This window comes from Gracilinanus agilis, chromosome 1 (genome assembly GCF_016433145.1).
Source record: "Gracilinanus agilis isolate LMUSP501 chromosome 1, AgileGrace, whole genome shotgun sequence".
NCBI classification, from domain to species: domain Eukaryota; kingdom Metazoa; phylum Chordata; class Mammalia; order Didelphimorphia; family Didelphidae; genus Gracilinanus; species Gracilinanus agilis.
This window is the reverse complement of record NC_058130.1, coordinates 691,706,429-691,728,110: the sequence shown is the minus strand read 5'-3', so window position 1 is coordinate 691,728,110 and position 21,682 is coordinate 691,706,429. Positions and strand designations below refer to the sequence as shown.

Here is a 21,682-nt window from a genome sequence, read left to right as displayed (position 1 = left end):
GTTTTTCTTTAGGAGATATACAGTGTGTATGTTTGTATATGTTTATGTATACATATGTATATGTTTGTGTCTGTATATAGAGAATACATACAACATAGTTAATCATGTGTTGTTGTTTAGTTATTTTGGTTTTCTGACTTTTTGTGACCCCATTTGTCGTTTTCTTGGCAAAAATACTGGAGATGTTTGCCATTTCCTTCTCCAGTTCTTTTTATAGAAGAAAAAGCTGAAGGCAACAGATTTAAGTGACTTCCCAGGATTACAGAAGCCAGTAAGTGTGAGACTGGATTTGAATTCAGGAAGCTGAGTCTTACTGATTCCAAAACCAGGACTCTATCTACTAACCACCTAGCTACCCACATAGTTAATCATATAGTCTATAAAATGAAAACATATAAATACAAGACAATATCCTTAGATTTTTTTTCTCACATACTTTTCTCTCTCTATGTCTCCTCTCTCTTCCTCTCTGTATAGAGACATATACATGTTTATCTAAATAAATATGTATATATATATAATATATATAAAGTGTATAGGTATATTTTTTCTTATTAAAAGGTATGGCTTCATTATTCTACCACTCAAAAACCTTTAGTAGTTCCTTATTGTATAAATATACCACCATATAGTATAACAAAACACAATTCTATACACCACCATACAACACAATTCACTATTCTATACTATACTATAAAACAAAAGTTAAAAATATTAATTCTTTCCAGTATTATTTCATATTCCTCCCCATTAGACACTCATATTCTAGATAAGCAAGAAGAGAAAATATTCCCTGATTTCACACTACAATAGCTCAGATGCCTATGTTTTCTCAGGCTGGCCCATAGAATGCCTTAAATATACATGATTTTCATCTTTGGCTACTTAATGTTTTTCCCTGAAAGAAGTCCCAGGTCCATTGCCAACATCCACCATAAATCTTTATGAAATAAAAGTGATCTCTCCTACCACATTATTTTCCTACACTATTTAGTCTGGCTGCCTCCTTATCTCATCACTTACTCTTCTGCATCATACTTATGAATGTGTACATAATTTTCTTTTTTTTTTAACATTGAAAGTTCCTTGAAGGCAGCAAAAAAGACTAATAGATTTCTCAAATTTGCATAATCCAAACTGAATTTAGCAGGACCAAATGTAGTCCTGATGGCTGTTTTAATTTGAGGGTATGCATATTTTGTATATTAGACAACATTTATCTAAAGAAGACAATTTATGCTTGGAGAGAAAATGTGTTTTAGTGGAAAGAACATTCACTAGACTGAGAATTGATGATAATTATCATCATTTCAATTTTTTTCAAGCATTTTAAAATTTTTATTGTACTTTCCTCATAATAATCCTATGAAATTAATGGGTCAAAATGATATTTGTACTCTATACAAGCCATGATAAAATTAGCAGCACAATAAATTTGGAGTCTGAGGATCTGGATTCAGATTCTGTTTCTCCTATTTTCTACCTGTGTGACTTAGGCAGGACACCATCTCTTTAGACTTCAGTTCCTCTTCTTAAATGAAATGGTTAGATTAAACAGCCTGCCAACTCCAAGTCAATGATCATATCATTTTATTTAATTATGCCATTTGACACGGGGAGTATCCATAGTGATTTTCCCATTTCCACCTTAGTTGGAAAATAACTGAGCTACCTTCCAGACTCACACATTCTGGCACAATCCAGTACTCTTTTCACTGTTAGGTTCCAGAGAACTAATTTCTTCTTCTTGTTCTGATACATTCTGTATGACTTTGAGTAAGTCACTAATCCTCTTTGGGCCTCATTTTTTTCATTTGTAAAAAGAGATAGTGGCAAGAGATGGTCTATAAGGTCTTTTTTTAGCTCTAAATTTCTGTTCTCTGTTCATTCTCCTTTTTAATATTTTCTGTTCTAAATTCCATTCTAGTTCTAACATCCTGTAATTTGGCATGCTATGTTGTATAACTGCTTTCTGTGTCCTAATGTTTCATGTGTTAAGTTTCTTCCAATTTGACCATTCTATGATTGTATGAACCAAGGCCAGGTAAAGAGGCAACATGTAATCTGTTCTCATCCAATTAAGCTTCATGTTAGTTAAAGTCATGTCTAAGTCTCCTGATACTAAAATGGTTGCCCTTGCTTCCTAGGGCAAGGGATGCTTCGGGGATGCCAACCATCAGCAGCCGTACACTGGGCCTCCACTTCCAGCCTCGAAGCGGCCTGCACCACCACGTCCCTGTGATGTTTGACTATTTCCACCTATCTGTGATCTCCGTGACAATCCATGCCTCACTAGTGGCCCTGCAGCAACCATTGATCAGGTAAATGTAGCTCAGCAACATGACGGTGGAAAATCTTATTTTGTTCTATCCTCATCCATGAGAATGGAGGAAGAAGACTAACCAGGCAACAATGGGTTTGCAAGGTGGAAACTCTGAATCATGAAATGGGGGCAGCAAGGGTCTAGTCAAAGGAATCATCAATAGTCTGCCATTCCCTAAGATTCACAACTACCACATTAAATATTTTGTAAACATTTTCACCATAGGCATTCTAAACCAAGATGAGGATACCTCAAGAGGTGATGAGTTCTCCATCACTGAAGATCTTCATAAGGACTAGATTGCCACTCTTTGAAAACTTTGTCTAGAAGATTAGATTGAACACTTACCCCAGAGTTCTCTACTACCCTTAATGGGATTGTGGAGGCTAGGCTCTCTTCCAATGCATCATCCCCATTCATATTCTCTCTATTATAGGAGGTAGTTTCCTACACATTAGTCCCAGTTAGCCACTAATAGCCAAAATAAATTTTACAAAGAAATATTTACTTCAAAAGATAATCACAAATATTCATCCTCCTTCCATCTTCCCTGAGGAAGAGATTAGATTCATAATTTAGCTCAGTTCCTACAGAGCTCAATCTAAGTTCCAAGTTCAAATCCCACTCAGGTTCATGTCCCAAAACACTCTGGCTTCTCAAGGCTTCTGTGCATGGCTGTCAAATCATACCAACCTGCTTGCAATCCTGGCTCCAAAGTTTTTGTGTCTTGACATTCTGGTTCTCCTGGAAATCAATTCTGGCACTTTAAATTATGGGAGACAAACAACACAGAACAGAAGCAAACAATCCCAGGCCCATTTTTGGAACCAGGGTAAAAAAGGGAGAAAAGAGAAAGGAAGATCTTTCCCTCTAACAGGTTCAGTTCATGCCATCTGTATATACTGTGGGTAAACTAGGATTTTCATTCTCTGGACACAGCAGAAAGAGTGGTGGAAAAGGGCAGGAGAAAGCAGCTCAGTTTCCCCAGTTTTAAAAATATAGGTAACTACTGTAGGAAAAAGTTAGAGATAGTCTGGTTTTCTAGGGTTAGTTGAAAAAAGGGAATTTTGAGATAAGCCCTTGGAAAGGATTCTGGGTAAGAAAGGAATTGTGGGTCTACAGCTAAAAATAACTGAACTTCACTTCCTTCTTGGATTTTATCTGTGCTGGGAGGGGGTTTTGTCTCTCTCTGCCTGCAACTGTAAACTGAAGAAGGAGGGTTTTGCTCTAAGGGATTCTCCCTGGAAGGTCAGGATTTCGTGGAGAAGTTCTTGGCATTCAGGTAGAGGATTTGCTTGGAGAAAACCAGTTTCACTGAGTCCAGTTTTCATCTGCTAGTGGTCCAGCTGCCAGAATTCCTATTGGTTAAGGTAATCCAAAGCTTTCCATCTATAACTTTGGTTACTTAGTATAGCAGCCAAACCCAAGGGTTTTTCCCTTTCTTTCTTAATTATTGGTGGGAAGATTAGATTAAGTTAGATAGCTTGGGAAAGGGCTTAGATAGCACAGGGAGGATTAAGTAGGACCCAGAGAAGAAATGGAAGACTTCCCTAAGCAGAAAACATAGAAGTTGGGTGGAGGTAGTGTGAATAGAGTTAGGGGCATATCTCTCCAATTACCTTTATTCCTTTTTTGTTAAATAAACTTTCTTCCCAAGATAAAGGGTTTGGTGCTTAATTGGCCTCAAGGAGTTCCTAGGTGGATTGTAAGGTTTGATATCCATCTAGGATACTTCCACATTACTCAGAGGAAACTACCACTGCCCAAAAGTTCCAGAGTCATTTTCCAAATTAACTTTCTCAGAAGTGTATTCTCTAACTCTTGAAAAAAGTAAACCTAGATAAAGAAAACTGGAATTCAAACACAAAATGGGAGATAATTCAGATAATATTCTAATGAGGATTTTGATATTTGGAAACTATTTGTTGAAGGTTTTACCTTCTATTGTGATGAATTTTTAATTTTGCCTCTTTCAACCTTTCCAGAGACTTTCCCACCATAACTCTCTTTCCTCTCCTCTCCTCTCCTCTCCTCTCTTCTCCTCTTCTCTCCTCTCCTCTCCTNAACCAATACGCAGTATTGATTCTAAGATGAAAGATAAGAGTTAAAAAAAAATACAGACTTCTATAACTGAGAGGGAATTGATGCTACAGGATATAAGAAGAGTGTTTATGTGGGAAAAATTTTTGAGATTATTCATTTAGATAAAAAATATAAGGCCAGCAAGACCCAGTGACTTTCATTGTTTTTTTTTTTTTGTTTTTTTTTTTGTTCAGTCATTTTCAGTTCTATTTGACTCTTTGTGATCCTATTTGTCTTCTTCCTGGCAAAGTACTGGAGTGGTTTGCCATTTGTTTCTCCAGTTCATTTTATAGATGAGGAAACTGAGTCAGAAAAGATTAAGTGACTAGCACAGGGTCACACAGTTTGTAAGTATCTGAAACCAGGGATTTGAACTCAGATAGATGGATCAGCTTGATTCCAAACCTCTCCATTGTGCCACCTAGCCATCCTCTATATGATTACATAATGAGTAAGTGAGCTGTAGCAGAGCCAGAGCTAGAGCCCACAGTTTCTGATCTTCCGATTTCCTCATGAAACCCCAAACTTCAGGGCTCTTTCTACTTCATTGTTGTATGAAAAGATTGAATTCTTTTTTCCTAGTAAATTTTGAGAGTTTTCCAAGCAAGAAAGTGTCTAGAATAAAATCAATATTTTTTAAAAATCTTAATGACTCATGAAATGAAATGACCTTCTCAGTGTCCATTCAATACCTAGCTCCAGCAGAGTGTTGGAAATTAAAGCATGTTGTTGGGCACCAAGCAGCACAAAACGCATACCTGTTGTAGCCTTTTGATAATAACAATTATCTCCCCTTTTTCCACGAGCTTGTAGTTTTCAATTCACGCCCATTTCAGGTGATGATTTCAGCAATTCTATGGGGATAGTTTTTATGGCAGTTGTGGCTCAGTCATTAAAAAGTATTGGATCTGGAGTCAGGAAGATCTGTGTTCAAGTCCAGTCTCAGATTCTTCCTAGTTGTGTAAACTTGGGCAAGTCATTTAACTTCTTTATGGTTAGGAGGCAGTTAGGTGGCTCAATGGACAGAGTGTTGCTCAGAATTGGGAAGAACTGAATTCAAATCTGACCTCAGACATGGTCTAGCTATGTGCCCCTGGGCAAGTTACCTAACCTCTGATTGCCTGACAGAAAGGATCCATTGGATCCATTGGATCCACTGGAGAAGGAAATGGCAAACTCCTTCCATATCCTGCTAAGAAAACCTATGGATAGCTACAGTGCATGGAGTCATGAAGAGTCAGTTGTGACTAAACTATGAAACAACTTAGTTAGGGTAGGAATTATTGCCCTCATATGATAAATGATGACAAAGAAAGGGGAAGGAATTTACCTGTGATAACATGGCTAGTCATGATAAAACAGAGTCTAGCATTTAGAACTCTTGCCTCAGCTCTCCCAGGCAGACTTTATAGCTTTTCTATTATTTTAGAGTAATAAGTATGGAAATTTGGTTTATACCCAGGCCATATATAAATTTTTAAATTTATATATTCATTCATTCATTCACTTATTTATTCATTTATCTATTTAATCTGTTCATTCATTCATTCATTCATTTGCTTATTTATCCATTTGTTTATTTATCTATTTATTTTTATAGCTCTATTCAAGACTCTTATTCAAGAATGCTTACTGAGCTATTGAGGAATCCAGGAGTAGTTGTAGAGTCACAGGAGCTGGGCTTGAATCCCAACTCTGGTACATTTTTCCTTCCCTATGACACTGGGAAGATCACTTTATCTCTGAGCCTTTGTGTTCCATTTTTTAAAACTGGGTTAATGATCTTTTCAGTATCAAAGATAATAGATCTAAAGTCAAAAGGGACCTCATAGTCCATTTAGTTGAATTAACCTTATCTGACAAATAAGGAATCTGAGGCCCAGGGAGATCAAGCCATGTCTTTCCTACAGTCATGGAGGTAGCCATCATAAGACAGAACTAGAACCCTTGGCCTTTGGCTCTAGAGTTAGTCTTCTTTCTGTTCCACTGTGCTGTCTGATGGAGATTAAGTTCATCATTATTATTTGTAGTATTTGGGTTCCTAATATATTTCTCTTCTTAATGTTTTCCATTTTAGCTTTACACGCCCAGGGAAAGGATCATGGCTGGGTAAAGGCAGCCCAGAGGGAAGTTCAGAACCGTCACTTATGTCCTTAGAAAGCCTTGTCTTTGGAGCTGGCTACTGCAAACCTTCTTTCTCAGAGGTAAATTCCAAGTCCATGTGAAACTTGATGATTTTGAATTGTGCACCTGATCATGAACCCATTCTTCCTTCCCCAGTATGACTTATTTTCTAATTCCTGTTCTAAAGACCACCCTATGGAAACTTCTTTCTTCTGGAGTGAATCCCATAAAAGGCTGATTATAGGGAAAATGGCTAATTTGATACCTGTTGTCTTAGAAACTTATCTAGTCCAATTGTATTCCTCTTCACCAAATTTCCCCATTTTGTAGATGTGAGCAATGAGACACAGAGAAGGAGAAGTACGGCTTTATAGATGTAATAAGACTATATGGGATCCAAATCTAGGTCTTCCAGCTCCCAAAACAGTATTCCTCCCACTATACTACACAGCATTCTACATATCCTTTATGAGGCAATTTCAAGCCCATATCATACATTTAATGTCAGTATACATTAAGAACCTATAATATGCAATGTGTTGTAGGAGATATAAAGTTGAATAAGTTGACCTTATTCTTTACTGTTATTATCACCTTATTATGGAGCTTGCAGGCTATCTATGGATGATAACAGGTATATGGAGAGGAATTTTGGAATAACACCTATAAAAAATGGTCGTGAAGCCAGGAAGATCTAGGTTCAAATCCTGCCTCTGACACATACATTCCCTGTATGACAGTGGACAAATAATTTCATTTCTCAGTTTTCTAGGGCAACTCTCCAAGACTTTAAAATATAGAAACGTTACTGACTTGCGTTGGGACAGAGGATTTCTTTTTAATATCGAAGTTTCCTTTATTATTGAAATTACAATTACAATCTCTATCACTATATCATGTCAATAGCTGAAATATAAGAATGAAAATAAGAAAGGTCATATTAATCCCTAGGAAAGGTCATTTCCAAATTGGGAAATCATGAAAGACTTCATATAGGATGGCAAGTATCATGATATGATAGAAATAATACTAAAACTATAATCATACAATTAGGGTTCAAATCCCAGGATTCCTTCTTATTGTCCCAAAATAACTTTGGGCAAATCGCTTCAATCTTTCTAAATCAATTTCCCGATCAGCAAAACAAAGGATTTGGACTATATGAACTCTAAAGCCCTCTCTTCTACAATTATCTGATTTCCCCAGGCAGAGTAGGATGAGGAGGATACTCCACTTGTGGTAAATGGTGTAAGCAAAGGATGTTAGAAAAGGGCCCAGTGGAGCATAGGTAATGGCGACTGTTACAGATTAACCAGGGAGTTGAATGTCTCAAAGTAACATTCAGAAATCAAGCTGAAAATTAAAGTGGAAGCTGATTGGGAAGTACTTTGATTTATAAAGACTTATTGACAGCTTTTGAGCAAGAATATGATCTTACAAAATCTGTTCATTGGGAAGATTAATCTGGCTTATTATGAGTGATGAGAAAGAGAAAGATTTGATAGATGGAAAGCTGTAAGATAGTTATTACAAACAAGCAAGTATACACATATTAGGGTCACAAAATCACAGACCAAGAGTTAGAGAGGGATCTCAGACCCTGTGTAGTAGATTTCTTTATTCCTCATTTTATAGATTCAGAAATAAGACTCCTGAGACAAACAATTTACTCAAAGTCACACTCAAAGTCACAAAGTTACTGTCAGGTGGGATTTGAACCTCTACCTTTGAATTCAGAGCCAGTGCTCTTCCCACTGTACCTTCTACCTCATTGTTCAAGGTAAAAAAGATATGAGACCCTAAAAAGATTGAACAATGCCATTGGAGAGAAAAGGGAAGAATAAAAATGAGAGAGATTTCAGAGGTAGAATCAACCTGAATATAGAATTCTGCTTTTTATAGCTTTGCTCTTGTCCATCTTCTGAATCTTTTAAAGGGTGAATTAGTAGCCTGTATTTTATTAAGTAGTAGTGTGAAAGGTTTTTATGGCCCAAGTAGTGCCTCACACCTCCCTCTCCCTAAAGGTGGAAATGTTCTGCCTTCCCTCATAGTGAACACAATGAACTCCTGTTTGATCTGCAGGGAACATCTTGTAATGTGCTGCTTAACCATTGAATCACTCCTCCCTGGCTTCATTTCCCAGCATGCAGGGACTTCATTTCCAAAGCTTCAGGGGGTCTGAGTTCCTCTTTGTACAAACTCTTAGCTCCACCATTAGTGTTAATGGGAAAAACACAGGGAACATGCAACCGTTGCACACTTGAAGGGCCTCATTGAGAAGGGGTCATTTTAGGCCTTGCAAGGAAAGAGAAATTTCAAAGGCAAATGGATAGTGGGGCATAGTAGAAAGAAGAGAGGATCTGGAGTTGGGAAAAATTATTTTCCAATCCTGATACTGACCTTTACTATTTCTATGAATACTTAATCAAGGATTATTTTTATCCTTAATTTCCTCATCTGTAAAATAAAGGTAATAATTGTAGGACCCAATTCATAAGGTTGTTAAAAGAATGGCAACTTGTAAGACCTTAAAGTACTATATAAATATGACTTAGTAGTAGTATAATAGAATTTTTCCTCTGATGCCATATACTATGGCATAAAAGTGTGCTAGTTTCTCAAATGTCAGTGGACCAAAATTCTTGCAGTTTAGACCAAGCCAGGAAGGTTTTTGTATGGTTTCAATGGCAAATACTGAGTTTATTAATCAGCATCATAGGATCACAGATTTACAAGTGAGATGGGACCTTGGGGGCCACTGATTCCAACTACATCATTTTGCAGATGAGAAAAGCATGGCTAAGAGTTTTGAAGTAACTTGCCAAAAAGTCATGTAGGATTTGATTCTTTGTCTTCTTGAATCTCAGATTCTAACTACAACATCATGCTGTCTCTCTAGAACCATCCAAGCTAAATTTGGAGAAGCTCATCAATAGAGTAGACACAGATAATGGACTATCTGAATATACCAATTCTATAAAAACTTTTAAAAATATTTTTCCGTGGTTACATGATTCATTTTCTCTCCCTTCCCTCTCTCCCCCACTTCCCAGAGCTGAAAAGCAATTCCACTGGGTTATTCATGTACTATCAACTTGGTACCTATTTCCATATTATTCATTTTTGTATTAGATAGTAATATTTTAAAACCAAACCCCCAAATCATATACCCATATAAACAAATGATAAGCCATATTTTTTTTCTTTTGCATTTCTACTCCCACAGTTATTTCTATTGATGTGGATAGCATTCTTTATCATAAGTCCCTCGGGATTGCCTGAATCATTTAATTCCTATTAGTAGCAAAGCCAGTTACGTTTGATTGTTCCACAGTGTTTCAGTTTCTGTGTACAATATTCTCTTGGTTCTGTTTATTTCACTCTGCATCAGTTCATGGAGGTCTTTCCAGTTCATATAGAAATCAAGCAGTTTGTCATTCCTTGTAGCATGTAGTATTCTATCACCATCATATGCCATAATTTATTCAGCCATTCCCCAATTGAGGGACACCCCCTCATTTTCCAATTTTTGCCACCACAAAGAGTGTCAATATGAATATTTTGCACAACCCTTTTTTATTACCTTTTTTGGGGTATAAACCTAGTAGTAGTATTACTGTACCAAAGGGCAGGTATATGAATGTATCAATTCTTAAAGATTCCCTATTAATTTGTAAAGAGATGCAAGACCATATGATGAAAGATCTGATGCTACTGGAGACCACTAAGTCTAAATCTTTCTTTTATAGAAGATGAGCCTGAGGCCCAGGGAAGTTAGATGGCTTGATCAAAGTCACAAAGGTAATAATGACAAAAATTAGAATTTAATCCTCATTATTTGACTCCAGAACCAGTGTTCTTTTCATCAAACCACATTGTCTTTCATAGGGAAGGATAGATGTAGAAGTATCTAAATTTAAGAAATCAGGTATCCCTGACAAATTGAAGTATCGTGATTATTAATTATAAAAACAAACTTGAGAATAATATAAATAGTTGTATTTGTCTACTTACTAAGACCCTATTCAAGTGATTCACTGTGGCATAAAGAATGACTTTTTTATAAACCAAACATGAGAAAACAGCAAGGTGGTTCTGTGGATAGAGATCCAGGTCTGGAAATAGGAGGTCCTGGGTTCAAATTTGGCTTCAGTTACTAGCTGTGACTCTGGGCAAGTCATTTGACCTCATTTGCCTATTGATTCAAAGACAGAAAGTAGTTTTTAAATATATAAATAAATAAATAGAATTATAAGCTTTTGCAGGTTTTACCAAGTTGAGAACTTGTAGGAGAGAAATTCTTAACATTTTCTGTATCACTGACCCTTTGGTAGTCTGGTGAAGCCTATAAGCCCCTTCTCTGAATTATGTTTTCTTTTTAACTCCTTATATAATAAAATGTTAACTTTCAGTTAGAAGTTCATGAAAATATGGATATGTTTTTCCCAAATAAGGTCATAGGCTCCTTGAATTCCATCTGCTTACTTGGGTCTCTGTGGACTCTAGATAAAGAATTTCTGCCTTAGAACATAGGCACAGGGTCACATTGTGTTTAAATGACTAGCCTATGCTAATAGTGGAAAAGTCTCTTACCCAGAGGATCAGACAAATTTCCATCACCTTAAAGCTCCTGAGCTATGATCTGAATAACTACATTTATAAAATAATATATTTTAAAATATTCATATGTATAATTGGGCCAAGTTTCTAAGGGAAATCTAATTGTGCTAATAAGACCAAGATTTTATGTTTTCACCATACAGAAATCATTTAATCAGTCTCTTTTCCATAGGCACAGATTCAATCCTATTACCTCAGAAATTTTGTCACCAATTTCATTTAAGAAGGTAGTATTATAATGTGGCAAGTGATGATAATATGAAGAAGTGGGAGTTGGAGAAAACTTAGAGGTTGTTAAAGACTCCCCCAAGGACCCATCCAAAGCTCTGGAGATTCAAATAGGAGTGTCCTGTGCACTGATTCTAATGATGCTTCTACCTGGGTCTACATTTCAAAAAGTTAAAAGTAGATACTCAGAAAAAGGGACGGACACTGGTATTTTCTTGGGTTAGTGGTTATGATTTTCCATTTATTCAACATTTAAGTGTACAATTAATGCTGATTACTATGGCATAGTGGCATATGGTGCAGGTATTACTAAGACAGAAAGAAAAGTTCCAGAAGTTATTTTAAATATAGTATGTGTCATAGAATTTGTGGCGATGATAGCCTTTTCTTGTTTTCTATTCCTAAGATCTTAAGTAGCTTAGAATAAAGTCCAAGAATCTTCTTGAGATTGACACAATTCTTAAGACAAACATAAGCAAGGAAAGCCATCCAGTGTATCAGGCAACTTAGAACTTTACTGTTTTTATTTTTGAAGGTCTTAGCTTCTTTTACTTAATTTTCTTCAAACACAAATAGTTCTAGCCCCATATAAGGGCTACTTTAGGAGTACTAATCTAGAAGTGTGGTCTCTCTCTGTATTTGCTCTCTCTAGTCAGCCCAAAGTATGGTGGGTTGTCTTTAATGGGCATCCACCTCAAACTGGATGCACCCTAAATATCTTATACTCACAGTTCAAATATGAACTCATTATCTTCCTCTACTTTTGAACTTTCCTATTACTGTTGAGGTTTCCACCAACCTCTCAGTCTCTCAGCTTCAAATTTAGGTTTCATCTTCAATTCTTACTCTCTTTCACTATCCTATCTAATCTGTTGCTAAGATGGTTAAATTATACCTTTGTAGCATCTTTCACATATGACCTCTTCTTTATTCTTTATTCCAACATTATTACCATAATGAAGACATAGCCTATTGCTTGGTCTCCATGCCACAAATCTTTCACATCAATCCACTGCTCCCTCAGTTGTTAGATTGATTTTATTAACACATAGATCTGACTATGGCATGTGCGCACACACACACACACACACACACACACACACACACACACACACACACAAATTCATTAAGCTCCATTGGCACCCTATTACCTCAGGTTCAAATAAACAGTCCTCTGCCTGGTTTTCAAAATTCTTTATAACCTTGTCCCTTCTTACCCTTCCAATTTTCTTCTACCTTACTCCTCTTGCCCCATGTACTTTGAAATTCAGCGACACTGGCCTCCTAGTTATTCCTTGAACATTTTCTATCTCTTGAGCATTTTCATTGGCTGTCTCCCATCTCTCAAACATTCACTCTCTTCATTTCCATCTCCTAGCTTCCCTGATATCCTTTAAGTGTCAGATAAAGTTCTGTCTTCTTCAAGAAGCTTTTTTCTAGTCCCTTAATATAAGTACCTTCCCTCAGAAATTATCTCTAATTTATTCAGCATGTATATGTATATATATATATATATATGTAGTTTGTACATAGGATTTTTTTTTGTTTTGCATATTTTCTCCTATGTTTGACTATAAGTTTCTTGAGAGCAGTTAACTATTTTTTAAACCCATATTTTCTGTTTTAGTAACAACTCTAAGACAGAAGAGCAAGGGCTAGGCAAATAGAGTTAAATGACTTGCCCGGATCACACAGCTAGGAAATATCTGAGGCCAAATTTGAACCTAGGTCCTACTGACTCCTGGCCTACGACTCTGTGCCAACTAACTGACAACAATTGACTATCTTTTTTGCATCCTCAGAGTTTAGTGTAGTGACTGACAAATATTGAACACATAATAAATGCTAATCAGCTGTTTGACATGTTGACAATAGCTGCTAACTTCATGGTGCACAGATCAGCTGCCTTGACTTCCTAAGGGGGTAATAACAGAACTAGAGTGTTGGTATGGAATTAAGGAGAGGGATACCTAGTAGAATTGTCATTTTGGCTGAATAAGTCGGACTTAGCAGGTATGCTTCTTCTGTGTATTCCTCTCTGTTCTTCTGGATGTCTGTCTTGTTGAAGCTGTAATGTCTGTGTTTTTAAAGTATATGTGTATGTGAATTCGTATTTTCTATGGCCCAGGAGCACTCTGCAAGAAGAGAGAGATTTTGATGACAAAGCATGGTTAAATTCAAGGCATTCTGAACTGTGGAATATTTTCTCTAAGCTTCTTCCCCATTTTAAGTATATTTCAGTGGTTTAAAAAGAGCTGAAATTAGGGTGGGCCAGGGCCAAAAAGGGCATTTTCTAGGGAGATGGAATTCAGAGAGGGCACAAATGAATGAATGATTGACTGAAGGATCAAGTATTTGCTAAATGTTCATTATGTTCCAAGTTATTGGCTGGGAGCTAGTGATAGGATACAAAATGATAGTTCCTGCCCTCAAGAATTTTATACTGTAAAGGGGAACTAAGAACTTCTGATGGGGCTAGAGTGGGGTGTCATAGTATGTGTATGGCATCATTGTTTGAAAATGTGCAAGAAGTGAAGCAGAGATTTAGTAAAAGTTCACCAATCAGAGCCCAGAGATGCAGGGTCTGAGTCCAAGATTCTGACTGAAGAAATGTGGAGAAGATGGAGAAGACTTTATCCCTGGACTCCCAAATTTTAGGTCTATGTTATCTCCATATTATAAGGTCTACCCCTGAGATCATACCCTTCTTTCTGGGTCTTCCTTCCTCCAAAACCAAATCTCCTGAACTTCTTCTTCCTGCTAAGTTGAAAGGATATATGCATTGGAATGCCCTCTCTCCTGGTATTTACAATGTGATGCCCTCTCTTGGTAATTACAGTTAACAAAAGCAGTTTGCCCTTTTTGTGTCATCCTTCCCTCAACCCCACTCAACTGACTTGCCTCTAGTGTTAGAATACCCATTTATGTCTCTTGGTCTCAGGGTCTTAAACATAGTGACCTATAAGGACCCCTCTTAGCTGTAACTGGCTATTATTAAAAATCTTTAAAACTGCCAAATGCCATCTTTAAAATTAATATCATAATATAATAATATTTGTCCACAGTCTTTTTATGATCAAACAGGAAAAAAATAAAAGTGAAATAAGTAGGGCAAATGATGTCATTCTCATTTTTCAGAAGAAGTAATTGAGGCTTAGAGAGTTTCAGTGATTTAATTATTGCCACAATGCCTCAAAGCAATCGAGCTGAAATTGGAAGCCAGGTAAGGAAGGCCTGAAGAAATTGATACACCTGGTCTTCTGTCTTCTGCTCGAAGGATCTTTCCCTTACTTCCACTGTATGTTTTTACTTGAATAATTTTAAAGGCTATATAAATATGAACTGCCATGATTAATAGTATTCCATTAGTCTGAAGTCACATGTATTTGTCTTTGACAGGCCACTCACCATCTCTTGAGCTCATTTTCTTTCCTTCTATATAAATGAAACTTTAAAAGGTTTGGGTTTTAGAAATCACATTTAGAGAAATTATATGTTTGTAAAACCATGGTTTTACAGGTAATGGAAAGGACTTTAATCCTTATTCATTGACTGCCTCCCATCCCATTTCCACAGATAAAATAACTGAGGTTGGACAATAAACAGTAACTAAAATGAGGTGAGACAAAACAATGATGATTCGACACCTACAAGGTTCATCTTGAGCTATCTTATTGATGCTCACTTTTATCACAGAAAGCTAGCAGCCTCAGCTTTGCCTTCATTACAGGAATCAGAGGACATCCTGTTTATAGGTAGTGAAGTTTAGCATGCCTAGTTATTTCTAGGATTTGATTCTATTTCTGTGCAATTTCCATTTGGGCAACAACCAGTGATCTACTCCTAGAGCTGCAATTCATGTGCTTTAAACATCATCCAACAGCTGAAGGGGAGCTTAGCTTAGAACAAAATCCAGAAGCCCTGGAGCTTCAGGCCCAAATCCCTGAGAAACCTAATGCATTAGCAAATAAAATCAGAATAAACCCAGATTGTGCTGTCAGCTGGGAAGATTAGGGAACAGGTGTTCTTTTTTTTTTAAAAAAAAAAAGTCCTTTCCTCACAAAGACATTTGCTGAAACTGGAATTTCATACTCAAATGAACTGATTTACATGAAAAACAGTGAGGGTGGGGTAGATTGACATGATAAGAAGTTCCCATTTACTATTTAACCAGGCCCTCATCTGGCTGGAGGCTTCCCCTACACTGTCTTTCCTTTGCTTCAAGCCTGGCATTTCCCTTCTCAGGGCTGTAGTTTTCATACCTGTGAGAGTACATCTAAATTCTCTTCCAGCACTAAAGGAGATTGATTGGTTCAAGTAACTGCTGGAAATGGGGTTGCACCAAAACAGCTCTTCTGAACTGTTCCATTTCATTGTATTTTATTTTTAAGTAATTGATTTATTTTTACTTTTTTATTTTATTTTTAAATATTTTTCCATGGCTACATGATTCATATTCTCTCCCTCCTTTCTTCTCTTCCCCCCTCCCAGAGCTGACAAGCAATTGCACATATTATTCATTTTTGTAATAGAGTAATATTTTAAAACCAAAACTCCAAATCATATACCCATATAAACAAATGATAAATCATATATTTTTCTTCTGCTTTTCTACTCCCACATGAACTGTTCCATTTTAGCAAAAGTCATGGGTATATAATGGGCAGCAAGGGATAGGGATATTGTTTTTACTAGGTTCTTTGGCCCCTGGTGTGAATTTAATTATATAAATATGTAATTATGGTCAAGAGCTCCTAAGGCGAATACAGCGCTTTACAGTTTATAAAATGAGAATATTATATTTGGAAGAGATATTTCCCCTTAAGTAAATCAGTCCCTTTTTGTCTCTGAGTTTCAAATTATTTAAGGGGGGATATGCCTTCCAAATGTAATATTTTCATTTTATAAACTGCAAAGCATCATATTGGCATGTATTACAAGTATTATTACTAGTTTTCTAGCATTTTATATGCAGTTCTAAATTTAATAACCCCATGAGTAAGATTCTGCCTACGCTTAATTAACAACTGGAAAAAGTGATCTGAACTTTGTAATCAGCAGGATCCTTTTTCCTTCTGCCTTTTCTCTCTTACCCCTCTACCAGACACAACTAGGGACAAAAGTGGAAGCCACGTGCAAAGAAAAGAGAAGTCAACAAGTGTTTATGAAGAGGTTACTGTGAGTCAGCCACTGTGTTAAATGGTGGAGATATATAGAAAGCAAAAACAATCCTGGTTCTGAAAGAGTTCACATTCTAGTGGAGAAGACAACATGGAAACAACTTTGTACATACAAGATATATACAGTAATATATATATATATATACATATATATGTTTATATGTATGTGTATATATATATATATATATATATGCAGGGTAATAATACAGGGTAAATTGGAGGTAATCTCAGAGGGAAGACTAGAAAAGGTAGATTTGGGGCAGAAACTTGAAAGAAGTCAGGGAATTCCAGAAGCCAAGCTGAGAAGCCTATGCATAAAACTCAAGTTTAATATGCTTCAGGGACAGACAATGAAAGGATTCTCAAGGAAGCTTGTATAATTGAAAAAATTCCAGATACAAACAGAAATTCAAGAAATAAAGGCAATAATACTTTGTGCAAAAGAGAGAGTGTGCCCCTGGGTAATAGACAGTCTTCTCTTACGAGAAGAAGGAAAGAATTGACTAAAACTATTCTTAAATTAGATTTAGTCTTAAGAATAGACTTTCTTGCCTTTCTAATATGAGATTTAATTTAATATCAATATCTCCAAGGATTATATTTTATAAGATTTATTAGTAAACACTTGAAGAAATAAAAAATAGAAGTACAAAGCTTAAGTATGACCATGTGAGTAAACTTTCCTGCCAAGCTCCCCCCCCACCCCCCCAGCCTCCACAGCTGCATTCTGGAAGAGGAGAGAGATGGGGTCACACCAAAATATATCCTCCCTACATTAGCATCTAGCATAAACACGCAAATAGGATGCTGGGTAAAAGAGTCCTGGGGAACAAATTCTATCCACACACAAGTGAATCCCTAGAGATTTTGGTGATGCAGAATGCCAAATATGGAAGCCAGGTTAGTTCACAGAATGTTAGACGATTGAACATAGAACATTAAATATTTTTTAATTGAAAACTTTTGTTTAATTAATTTTGAATATTTTTCCATGGTTACATGATTCGTGTTCCCTTCCCTCCAAACCCCCTTCCCTGTAGCCGACGAACAATTCTACTGGGTTTTACATGTGTCATTGATCAAGAACTATTTCCATCTTATTGATAATCGCTCTAGGACGATCATAGAACATTCAATATTAAACCTAGATATGATCTCAGATTGGAGGAGATTAGAATGTCAAATAAGAGTGGAAGAGACCAGTCTATTAGGCTGTCGGTATATAGAAGCAAAGCTAGCCCCTGTCCTCAAGGAGCTTACAATCTAATGAGGGAGACAATAGATAAAGAAATACATTTTTTTTGCATTATATCATGTCATATAGTACCATATTATACATATGTAAATCAAGCTATACACAAAAAATAGGAAATAATTAATAGAGAACACACTGGAATTAAGAGGGGGTTGTGGAAGTTTTCCTGTAGGAGGTGAGACTTTAATTAAGCTTTACAGGAGTTAATTTTAAACAAAGAGAATTGAAGTCAAAAAGTAAAAAAAAAAAAGATTTGTAAAATACTAAATAGCGAGTGAGTGGCTGCTGGGATTAGAAATCTGGTCTCTTGATTTTTTAGTCTTCTCTTCTTTTTATTATACCATCATTGGTTTGGGACAAGAAAAAGCCAAATAGGTGACTAAATGGAGTGCTAGACCTGGAATCACTAATGGACACTTCCTTGCTGTGTGACTCTGGACAAGTCACCTCAACACTCTCTTCCTCAATTTCCTCATTTTGTAGAGTGATGATAATAATAGCACCTACCTTCTTAAGTGGTTATGAGGAAAAAAATGAAAGATTCATAAAGTACTTTGCAAATTTTAAAGCATTATATAATGAAAATAATAAATAGGAATAAGAGCCTCTAGTAATACAGTAACTACTATGCTAATGCTTTACAAGTATAATCTCATGTGATATAAATGCTAGGTATTATTGTTTGCATTTTTCTTATCTAATTGAACAAAAATTCCAAGTATGTGCCCTAGTGTGAACAGGTGAACAGTATTTTCTGAATATGCAGAGATAGCTCATTACCAATAAATCTGGCAACTGGTAGTCTGGCTTCAGCAGAGAGCATATTTCATTCATAATCAGAGGCCTCATTCAGATAATTACAAGCATCATAATAACCCACATGCAGAAAGGACTCATTCATATATCACCGCATTTAACAAGAGCTAATATGTGATATTATATATAATTTCAAAGCAATATACAAATGTAAGTTGATATTATTATGGTGATTATAGGACTTATTATCACCAAAATAATTAGTGTTTCCATTTCTTTTTCCAGTGCTTCATTCTAGCTTAGAGGTAACCAGGGATTTTAACAAAGGCCAGAGCTTTTAACTAGAAATTGTGTTGTCTGGGACACTCTTCACAAAATGCAGCCAGCAAAGATAGAATGATATATACCCTTTGACCAACTTTAAAAGAGAAATGTAATTGAGGTGTAAAGAGAGATCCTGGGGCAAAAAGCCCTGTGAGAGCTGGGATGCCCTTCCAATCCACAAAGGAACAGAATCCAGTAAAAGGCCACAGTTGTGGAGGCAACCTTTGGAAAGAAAGAACTCAGATCAAGTTGGGAAAAGAGATGTGGAAGTAAAAATCAAAAATTGTCCTTGCACTCAAGGATTTGTAATCCTTGGATTAAAAGAGAGTGATATGGTGTGTGTATTTGTATGTGTATTTTTGTCTCTGCATTTATAAGTATATGTATGTGTCTCCATGTCTGACTATGTCTGTATATGTATATGTAGGAGGGGATGAAACAATTTACAATGGATCTCTGTTTCAACCCTCAAATCAGAGCTTGTGGTCTGAAAAATAATCTCTCTCTCTCTCTCTTTCTGTCTCTCTCTTTCTGTCTCTCTCTTCTTTCTTTCTCTCTTTCTTTCCCTCTTTCTTTCCCTCTTTCTTTCTTTCTTTCTTTCTTTCTTTCTTTCTTTCTTTCTTCCTTTCTTTCTTCTCTTCCTTTCTTTTTAAATAATGAGGGATTAATTTATTAAGGAATTCCTCTAATGACTTAACTGGATAATCTCTGTTATAATGGTGAAAATTATTGACTCTAAAGGGCACTATAAATCAAGTCAACAAGATTTTAGATTTTTTTCTTTTGCATCATCATCATCATCATCATCATCATCATGTCATTGAAAGCTCACTATACTTAAAATAAGGAAACTTCAAACTGAGTCTTGACCCTAACACTAATTAACTTAATTAGACTGTGAGGAAGTTCCATAATATGTTTTGAGTATCCTTCACGGGTGTGTTGGAACCAGCTTGTACTGATGCATGAGAGTCAATTGTTACATTTTCTGTGGGTATATTTACTTGGCAAATTGCAAATGCTACAAATCAGGACTTGATTTTTTGTTTGGTTGATTGTCCAAGCTTTAAAAAGTGATACAGAAGATATTAATAAAACAGATAAAATTTTAAAATAAGTCTGCAGTTTTAGGATTCCAGTTGTTCAAATTTAGCACCACACCTTTGATATCAGATTCTTTATTATTAAAAAAGGTATAATAATAATCATGCTCCCTACCCAAAAGGATTATTGTGAGGAAAGTGCTTTGTAAATGATATAGAGCTATAGAAATGTATATTATTATTACCATCTCATTGTTGAGTAGTTAATATAGAATAATAAAGTCTCTAGGTCACAGAGATTAAAAAAAAGAAAAACAACAACCAAAAAACCTAAGCTAAGAGTATTTCTATAAGAAAAAGAAGGAGGGTGGGACTATAACTTTTTTGAAAAGAAAAGACATATACACAGTAAGAAAATAAAATAGGGAGCTCAATAGAAAAAATACTAGAATTAAGTGAAAAGACCATCTTAATTCTACCATTTACTTGTGACTTGAACAAGTGTTATAAATAAAAGGTCCAAAGGAGATGTATAGATGTACAATGATGTTGATGTATCTATCTGTACTCTCCTTAGCTACAGTTGACGGAGGAACACCTACTCCTAATACCCTTAACTGCTGCTGTAAGTTATCCCTTCTTTCTAACAGCTGCCTAAGGAAGGACCCTTGAGAGGTTAGATAGATGGGTAACCTTTCCAGTGCCAAGCTGGGGTTGGAAAGATTAGTATTAGGCTATCGATTTGCCTTGGATAACGTTTAGGATCTGACTTCATTTGACTCCCTTCCCAAGGGTCAGGATATAAAGATCACTCAGGAAGGTACTTGTTGTTGAGCACTCTTTATCTATACTCAGGGAAAGGATAACAAGTTTAAGAATTGGGGATTGGAGACCCTATAGATCTACTATCTATAAACTAGGTGACAGTCAGGAATGGAGGCTACTGATCAGGTGGAAGCTGGAGATTTGCTCACTCCCACTACCTCTGGCCAGACCTGGCCACAGTCAAGCCAGAGAATAGAGAAGCTATTGATGCAGCTGTATTGATGATTTTATTGTCTCAGCTTTCTCACTACCAGTGTTGGTGATGCACTAGCTCTCACAGTCTATCAGGAAATATTCAGATTTATTCTTACCCTCTTCTTCATAGACCTCCCTGCCACCCTTCACCATCCACTCAGAGATTTCCCAGTCCAGAGACCTCCAGAGAGACTCCCCTCAAAGTGGCTGTCAGGGATATTTATACCATGGGGCCAACTGACGTTTGCCCCTTGCTCATGGCACCTGGGAACATTCGGAGTCTTCCAACTGCCATCTCTGTCAGTCAAGGTGGCATCCATCAATTCCCAGATTATGAATATAACAATAAGTCAGTTTTCCCTTTAGATCTCAGTTTACTGATGTGTAAGATAGAAAGGGCTTAACAACAGGATCTCTAATATACATTTTAGTTCTGATTTTTTTTCCATCATCTATTAAAAAAATAAAAGAATGTGGTATTTCAAAGATGTCAATGTGGAAAATTACTCTTTTTCTTGTTGTTATTCAGTTATTTCAGGCCTGACACGTTGTGACCCCCTTTAGGTGAGTGGTCTATAATTTCCTTCTCCAGTTTATTTTACATATGAGGAAACTGAAGCAAATAGTTAAGCAACTTGTCCAGAGTCACTCAGCTAGTAAGTGTCTGAAATCAGATTTGAACTCAGGAAGATGAATCTTCCTGGCTTCAATCCTGGGATTCTATCCA

At 36.3% G+C, this 21,682-nt stretch overlaps 1 protein-coding gene across 1 annotated transcript in view; it reads left to right on the top strand.

Annotated features, from left to right (window-relative positions):
• Nucleotides 1-21,682, top strand: part of FAM135B (family with sequence similarity 135 member B) — a 388,009-nt gene that overhangs the window by 231,632 nt on the left and 134,695 nt on the right. Inside the window, exons 5-6 of the mRNA XM_044658294.1 lie at nucleotides 2,148-2,321; nucleotides 6,483-6,609. Coding sequence (XP_044514229.1) covers nucleotides 2,148-2,321; nucleotides 6,483-6,609 — 301 coding nt within the window. The remainder of the gene's footprint in view (nucleotides 1-2,147; nucleotides 2,322-6,482; nucleotides 6,610-21,682) is intronic.